The sequence below is a fragment of the Meriones unguiculatus genome, chromosome 16 (genome assembly GCF_030254825.1).
Source record: "Meriones unguiculatus strain TT.TT164.6M chromosome 16, Bangor_MerUng_6.1, whole genome shotgun sequence".
Taxonomy (NCBI): Eukaryota; Metazoa; Chordata; class Mammalia; order Rodentia; family Muridae; genus Meriones; species Meriones unguiculatus.
This window is the reverse complement of record NC_083363.1, coordinates 448,533-457,223: the sequence shown is the minus strand read 5'-3', so window position 1 is coordinate 457,223 and position 8,691 is coordinate 448,533. Positions and strand designations below refer to the sequence as shown.

At 45.3% G+C, this 8,691-nt stretch overlaps 2 protein-coding genes across 2 annotated transcripts; one reads left to right on the top strand and one right to left on the bottom strand.

The window, feature by feature from the left end:
* The first annotated feature begins 2,826 nt into the window (after positions 1-2,826).
* Positions 2,827-5,090, top strand: Ubd (ubiquitin D). Its single transcript, XM_021659980.2, has 2 exons — positions 2,827-2,935; positions 4,243-5,090. Exons 1-2 carry the CDS (start codon positions 2,918-2,920, stop codon positions 4,708-4,710), a joined length of 486 nt encoding a protein of 161 aa, XP_021515655.1. The 5' UTR covers positions 2,827-2,917; the 3' UTR covers positions 4,711-5,090.
* On the bottom strand, positions 5,089-6,940 carry LOC110563042 (putative olfactory receptor 2I1; the record flags this gene model as incomplete). Its single annotated transcript, XM_021659983.2, has 1 exon — positions 5,089-6,940. A coding segment is annotated over one exon (981 nt), but the record flags the coding sequence as incomplete, so codon positions are not given.
* Between the last annotated feature and the right edge of the window lie 1,751 nt (positions 6,941-8,691).

Sequence of the window (8,691 nt, the reverse complement as noted above, 5' to 3'; positions counted from 1 at the left end):
AAAAGATATTTATGCCCCTCTGTTGTTGGTTATTAATATTTCTTATTGATTTATCTTTTAGTTAAATTGCAGTTATTCCTAAAACAGCTGTATACCCAAATCACCACACAGAGACAAGGATGTATTTAATTAATCTAGAGCACAATGCTGGGTAATAATTACTCCATCCTAAACCTTCAAGCCCGCATAGCTTTCTTCCTTTCAGATTTCCCACATTATAGTTGCTTTTTAGTCATATCCTAGGTCTGGTTCATCTCTCTTGGTGTTTCCAGGTCCTTTCCTCTCAGATCCCTTACTCCCACTTGCTTCTTTCTCCTACCCTCCGGACCATGATGTCCCACCCTATTTTCTCCATTGCTCAGCATTGGCTGGTTGTTTTATTGACAACACAGAGAACAAATGGAGACAGGTGATGCTTGGAATAAACATCACAATGCGATATCCACATTGAAACCAGATAGTGGGGTGGAGAAATCAGTATTTGAATAAACAAGGGTAAATTGTACACAGCCTACAAGAAAATTATACCAATACCCCTCCTTTAGCTATCAAAACAATGGATCTTCTTAACACCCAAATTAGAGTCTCATGCTGGGAGAAGGGGAAGACTGATATCAGCCAATCTGGTACCAGCCAGATTGAAGAGAGGAGCGTTTGTCTTTTGGAAAGAGATATCACACAGTTCTGACTACTTGACAGGCCACCATGCAGGACAGACTAGAGCCTAGATGATGATGATGATGGGAAGGACCACACTTTAGCTAAACCCCTTTGTAAGGAGTTCACCTGGCTTGTTTATTGCCTCATGTCAGGGACCTGAAGATGCACTTGAAGGATCACTGGGCATCTTTGTCTTTTTTTTCCTAATGTGACCACTTTGAATAAGTCTCTTTTCTCTGCTTGTCATGGCATAAGAAGGACGGGTTGCCAAGCCTAAGCTGTTAGGGTTTCATGGTCCAGCTCTGGCCCAAATAATTCTGAATAAATAAATAAGAAAGTAGTGACTACAGATAGGAATTAAAAGTAAGGGAAGCTTGTTGCAGACCAAGTCTGGCAGTTTATTCTTTCTCTTCTGACAGGCCCTCTTTGCCACATCAGTGCAAGGCTATTTCCCATTCACCTTCAGAGATAACATTTTCTGCTGGAGACTGATGATGCTTCAGACTTCTGAGATCCTATTGGACCATGGTGGCAGCTAATGGTCATAAGCTGAAATTTAACTCATTGAGAACAGGTTGCTGGAGAGAGAGAGAGAATCGTAAGGACAGCAGAACAAATGCCATCCAGTATATTCCCCCCTTCATGTTATTCCATATACATTAACAATCTTTTCAGTTTAACTAATGACTATATAATAAGAGCTTCAAACATAATTTCATTAGGGCATTGAAACATTTGAGTAAACTTTTGAGTTGCCTTACTGTACACAGGTACTCCGTAATTCATGTTCTTCAAAATGGAACCTCCTAGAATGGAATGAGATTATTTAAGATCCTTCAGTAGGAGAAGGGGGGGGGGATGGACACAGGGAACTGCCTCGAAGAAGCTATCTGCAATTGGTACTGCCCAGCAAGGGGGGACATCCATTTTCTAAAATGGAGTATCGTTGTGTCAATTAACTGTACTCTAAGGCAGGCCTCATGCCCAGACGTCGTTGCCCAACCCAAAGTTAACTCAATAGTATTTTTTTTGTGTTTGGATTTTTTTGTTTTGTTTTTGCTTTGTTTGAAGGCTTTTTTTTCTCATGGTCTTTATGTTTTTTGCTTATTTGTTTTTTTCATTTTTGTGCTGGTGTGTGTGTGTGTGTGTGTAGAGACACAGAGAGAAAGGTTGGGTGGGTAGGGAGGTGAGTAAGATTTGGGAAGAATTGGGGGAGGGAAAACCTGATTGAAAAAGAAAAAAAATAATCTTTCAGTGGGTGAAGGTATACTACACAGTCACAGAAAACAAGGGGAATAACTTGGAAAATTTACAGGCTCCTTTGGGAAAAAACCAGAAGCATATTTAATAAACAATTTTGAAAATTAGTTTCATGGAATGTCCTGCCTGAGAAGCCAGTGGCAAACTTGGAATATTGGGACTGTGGAGTTTCCTGAGGACACACAGCCCAGTCACAGTCTTGGTCTCATTCTAGCAAATCTTTAGAGTGAGGGAGCAGCCCCTTCACCTGTCTCTGGCCTCAGGCAGAAGGGAGGCATCTGAGAGTCAAGGTAGGAAACCCAGGAACTGTGCTGTGTATCCACAGAAAGGAAGGAGTCAGGATTTAACTGTCGGTTTTGGATTATTAAGTAATTTGCTTGGTTTGCAGGTCCTGAGTCAAGTTAGGAACTATATTAGAGGTTCAAGAAACAAGAATCCAAAGTAAGGTGTCGTGTGTGTGTGTGTGTGTGTGTGTGTACACTCTGGGGGTGGGACACTTAGAATGGCCTCTAGTTATCTAATTTTATAAACCTATGTTAAAAGAGGGGCGCATATTTCTACAGCACAATGTATGTAGTAAGTGGCACCTCAGGACTCCGAGTCATGACTGCAGTCCAGGTTCACTTAGGCAAGGAGAGAGGGCTATCAAGCAGCACAAATTATCAAGCCAGGGATGCCAAGATTAGTAGTGGCTGGGCAGTAATAAGGCAGGATTGGGAGAGGGTAGTGGTATAGTCAACCAATGAAAAATTATTATCCTGGAAGGGACATTTTATGTTCCAAAAAGGAGTACAGATGGATTGGCTAAGGGGAGAAGTCTGTGTACAAAGAGTGTCCATTATCAACTCCACCCCAACAAAACTGAAAGTAAATTCTTGATAACAAAGTTTGTTAGTAAACGGGACAATCCCACAGCAGTCTCGGGGATTTCCAGCACAGCTACTCACATATAAGCAGGCATGAGGACTCTTTTCTCACTCAGCCTCTGATTGCAGACATGGCATCCTGCATCTGTGTAAGTTGGGGTCTGATGGAAGAATGGGAAGGAAAAGTATTTCCTTGCGTGGGAAATACAGTTCCACAATTCAGGAGGGGACAGTGGCCTGGAGGGTGAGGGGTTGGGTGAGAACCATTCAGAAGACACGGCAGGCATTGATAACCGCACAATAGGAAGAGGGTGCTCTGGAGAGAGTTGGGCATTTGACCTCTTAAACTACGTTATTGTGTATTGTCACATGTATTATGCGCACGTATGTGTAGAGTCGGGGCCAGAAGATGACCTGCAGGAGCCACTTCTCTCCCTCCACCACTTAGGGCCCAGGGATCAAACTTAGGTGAGGCTTAGTAACAAGAGATTTTTTTTTTTAACCAGCTGAGCCATTTTGCCAGCCCCATTTAGGAGAAGTGGTGTGGCACTGTGGCACTGTGCTTTGTAAGGCTGGCAAAATGTGAACTTAAGGAAATAACTTTCAGTTTTCAACCGTAAGCTTCTCTTTCTCTCCAAAGAAAAATTTCACAAATCTCATTTATCTTAAGTTACTAGTGACCTAACACATTTCATTAAACAAGGATATGATTCCCATGCAAAGACCTAACAACCAGGGCAAAACCTCTGCTGAAGAAGTACCTGAAACATCTAGGTTGGGAAAATGTTTTTGAATGGCGTATGAGGAGGATTTACAGCACTGATTCTTCCTCATCTTAATTCTGCAGCAAATGAAGTTAAACATAGATATAGTTCCTATCTTCTGTGAGTAGGATTCTGGTCTAATTAAAAGAGGATATTATGTTCTATAACAGTAGGTATAAAAACACAAGAAATACAGATCAGCTACTAATCACAGCATCACCACAACACGGACATTATCAGATAGCAATGATGACGTTAATAAGAATGTGATAGTGTGGAGACTTTGTAACTTAATCAGGGTCCATTCTGAATTAGCCACAGAGGATGGGGCATGCCTGAGAATACCCTGTGAGGCTGCCAAGTCTTGGAAATTGGCTTTGGATTTGTTTAAGAGTCTGTGTACATCTTTTGAAGCCTTGTAATGTTTTTGTGTTTATATCTGGCTTTGAAGAGGAACCTTAATAAGGTAGGGAATGGTAGTTACATTGGACACACATTGAACATATATCTCAAGAGGAATGAAACTAACGTTCTGATTTGTATTATAATACAAACGAAAGTTTTGAGAGAGGGAGAGATTAGGATAGTTGGGAAGGAGCTGGAGGGCCAAGCAGGAAGAAAAGTGAAGGTGAGGAGTAGGGTGTAGAGGGCAGCAGGCATTCTAGGGTACTCTCTTGACTTTCTTTGCTTAGGTTGTCCATTCAGAGCAATGGCCATTGATGACCTTTGACACCAGTGAGAATGACAAAGTGAAGAAGATAAATGAGCATATCAGATCCAAAACCAAAGTCTTTGTGCAGGACCAGATCCTTTTGCTAGGCTCCAAGGTCCTCAAGCCCCAGAGAAAACTGTCGTCTTATGGCATCGACAAGGAAACGGTCATCCACCTCACCCTGAAGGTGGTGAAGCCCAGTGATGAGGAGCTGCCCCTGTTTCTGGTGGAGTTAAGCAATGAAGGGCAAAGGCACCTCCTCCAAGTTCGAAGATCCAGCTCAGTTGCCCAGGTGAAAGACATGATTAAGAGTGAGACAGCTGTGAGCCCCAAGGATCAGATCGTGACTTGCAATGGAAAGAGGCTGGAAGATGGAAAGGTCATGGCTGACTACAACATCAAGAGCGGCACTTTGCTCTTTCTGACAGTGCGCTGCATTGGGGGGTGATGATGGGGATGGGGTGATGAAAGGATCAAAGCCCATTTTCTTTTAGCTATTACCAATCATACCTCTGGGTGAGATAAAAAAAATAATGAGAGTGAAATAAAGACTTGATCTGAGTGGGTGAATTAAGAATATTTGTCAAGTCTGTGCTTCCTTGTTTTTAATAATAATTCATCATGTGGCAGGATTGTTGTTGAGAGCAAAAACTGAAACCTTAGTCAGGTGTGGTGGTGCACACTTTTAATTCCCTGGGAGTCAGGGATAGGTGGATCAATGAATAATTACTGAAGCAAATTGAGTCCTACTTTTAAAAAAGAGAAATAATGTATTATGATTTTTTTTACTGTAACAGGATCACAGTCAATAAATGATTTATAAATTCATTCAATCATCTTTTAATTTCTAGATATTTGATGTGAAATAAAATCAAGCATCTTCTCCATCTGGTGTGTCTAACCCTAACAAAAGTTCATCTCTGGTTAAGGAAGGGAAGGAGCTGACTTCTGGGTTCTTCTGACAGACAGCTCTTCCTTCATCAGCAGGTCGCTGCTCCTGTCTTGGGAACTGGAGTCCCTTTCTCCACCTTTCTTCTCTTTGCTCCTCTGTCTCACTCCTGGTCAGATGCAGGCTTTTCTCATAGCCTGATCATGAATGCCTTCCTCTTCATATTCTGCAGATGGGATTCCTAGCTTAGGCCCAGCACAACTGCCTGTATTTACAGACATTCTTTGTAGTGTTCTGAAGTGGGCATTGGTCACCTTGCTAAGTCTGCAATAGCTGGAGACTGGCTCCACTAAAATGGAAACCATATCCTGTTTCTGGAAGGGATCTCTGTAAGGTAGGGCCCATGACTTCCTTGTTAACCAGAGGGACCCCATCTGACAGCTGAGGCCATGGAATTTTTCATGTTTTTTGTTTGTTTGTTCGTAAGCTTGGGGAAAACTAAAGGTCAGCACCAGGGTACTCATCGTCTTATCTCCATGTGGAATCCACAGGGCCGGCTACAAACTCTCCTGAGGACATGGCCTCCTTATTCCTCATGCTTCCTTTCTCACGGAAGTCCCAAGAGTCATTTACCCCACCACCATATATGCGTGTTTATCTATTTCAGGTCCCCCCACACCCCAAGAATTCAAACCCTACCCGGCAAGAGAAAGGGGTCTCCTTCCGCTAATCCAGGAATTCTGAAGGACAAAACTTGCAGATTCCCATGCAAAGACAAACAATATGGGCATCCTATTTCTGGGCCCTGTCACTGTCCTATCTGCCGCCTCCTCACACTTCGCAAGAGCCTCAGCGCCGCCCCCTTCACTTCCTTGTTTCGCAGCGTGTAGATGAGAGGATTGAGCGCGGGTGTGACCACCGTGTAGAAGAGCGAGACGAACTTGCCGCGGCCCTGGTTGTAACTGTGCGTGGGTTGCAGGTAGGTGTAGGTGGCGGAGCCATAAAACAGGCAGACAGCGGTCAAGTGAGAGCCACAAGTGCTCGCGGCTTTCCGCCAGCCGGCGCGGGACTGCATGCCCCAGACCGCGCGGCCCACGGCGGTGTAGGAGGCCAGGATGACCGCAGAAGGCACCAGCAGGATGACCACGCGCGCGGCGAACATCTGGCGCTCCGTGGCGCCGCGGCCGTCTCGGCAAGCCAGCTGCAGCAGCGCGGGCAGCTCGCAGATGAAGTGGTCCAGACGGCGTGGCGCGCACAGCGGACGCGCGGCCAGCAGAGCGGTCTGCGCCGCGGAGTTGGCCAGGCCACCGAGCCAGGAGGCGCCGGCCAGCGTGCGGCACAGCAGCGGCGAGGCCAGCGCGGAGTAGCGCAGCGGGCGGCACACGGCGGCCGCGCGGTCCAGCGCCATGACCGCCAGCAGCACGCACTCGGCAGAGCCCAGGGCCAGGGACGAGCACAGCTGCGCCAGGCACCAGCCGCGCGGCAGCTGCAGCACAGGCCCGCGCAGGCTGGCCAGCAGCGGTGGAACCACGCTAGTGGTGAAGCCCACATCCACCAGAGCCAAGTGGCAGAGGAAGTAGTACATGGGAGTGTGTAGGCGCGAGTCGCGGATGGCCAGCAGCACCAACGCCGCGTTGCCTGTCAGCGTTAGTAGGTAGCAGAGAAGGACCAGTGCGAAGAGGACCGGCTGCAGGGAGGGCCAGTCGGTGAAACCCATCAGCAGGAAGCGCTCCTCTGAGCTGTGGTTAGCCTGAAGGGAAACTCCGAGAGGATTCGGAAGGATGAGACAAACATTTTAATGCTAGAGGGCGCGACAGCACAGGACTTCCGGAGAATCTCTGCGATTTGAGGCCAGTCTGGTCTAGTGAGTTCCAGCTCAGCCAGAGCTACATAGAGAGACCCTGTCTTACTGCTATTCACGACAAGGACACACTCCACTCTGAGGCTTCTGCCCCCGTTCTCCATGAAAGTGGGCCTTGTCTAAAGCTAAGCCTGGAGAGACCAAGATAGAGCAACATTGCCACCGGTTTTTGTTTATGTAGCAGTTAAAGCCAAGAGAGCCCTGAGCAGACCAAGCCAGCCAGGTTTCACGCTCAACTCTGCTCCACGAGCAAAACAAAGTGCATGCGCTTCTTGTAAATGCCTATATTATACAAAAACAACCAATTAGCCAACGAGTATATGCAGCTATAGACTTTCTACGGAACTAGACCAAATACGACAACTGTAGCCAATCAAATAGTTTTCTCTTTATTCTCCTTTTCCTTCCTCCTTGCCTCCTTCTTTTGCCGCTGCCTCTTTCCTGTTTCCTTCCTTCCTTCCCTCACTGCTTTCAGCAGGGTCTCATGAAGCCCAGGTTGGTCTTCAGTTCTATTTGTAGCAGAGGATGGCCTTGAACTCCTGACCCTCTTGTGTACAGCCCCAGAGAGCTGTGATTATAAGCATGAGCTACCATGCCCAGCCTCCAAGCAAATGTTTTTTTTGTTTTACTTATATGTTTATCCTATCAAAATGTTCCCTTTGTTTTCCCTCTGTGGCTCACTGACTTACTTCTGCCTGATTTAGGAACAGCTGCTTTATCAAATAAACTCCCTAAAAGTTTTATTGTGCCTCCATCTTTTTCCCCTTGAGAGGACTGAATCTGGGGCCTTGTGCTTGCTGGGCATATGATCAATACTGAACTATGTTCCAACTCCATGAGTTTGTTTTTAACATGTTATGCTATGGTCTAACCCATGGAGGATACTAAGAATGCACAGATCCTCCTTCTGTGAATGTGGCATCCAGGCTCACCACAGACTAGCCTGTTGGAGGAAGAAATGCTTCCTGTCAGACCAGAAATGAGGAGACCTCAGTCCTAGCTAGAACCATCTCCTCTGGCTGCTTTTTGAGATGTGAAATCACTTCATGTCATTCTGCCTCTGTTTTGTCCTGTGTGAATGGTGGAGTTCAAAGTGGATGACTTCTTGGATTATCAAAGGCTTTTCTGTCAACCATTTCTCAAACAAACTTAAAAAACGCAAGAAAGAAAGAAAAACCTCAATTTCAAGACTATAGGTATTGATGCTGAATTCAATATTTGGTGGTATGGAAATCCTCATGTTTGGTGGAATAAACAAAAAGTACACAGAAATCTTTCACGCTTGTTTTATGACAGATATCATATACATAACTTATAAAAACACTCACTGCTTTTAATAAAAAATCACTGTCCTCTGGGCTGGCAAGACGGCTCACCAGGTAGAGGCACTTGCTGCCTATGGCCTGAGTTCCATCCGTGGACCCATAGAGTGAAGAGAACTGACTCCTTCAAGTTGTCCTCTGGCCTACACATGTATGATGTGGCAGGCATTTTCTACACCCAATCTAGCAATCACAATCTTTTACATGTTTTTAAGGAAGTAATCCCTCTCCCAATTTAAACAAAAAACAAAAAACAAAACAGCTTCACTTATCTTCACCAGGCAGAATAAGTTTTAATAAAAAGAAGATGCAGGGCTAGACTCCTTAGGTTTGAGTCTTGATTCTGCTACTTTCTAG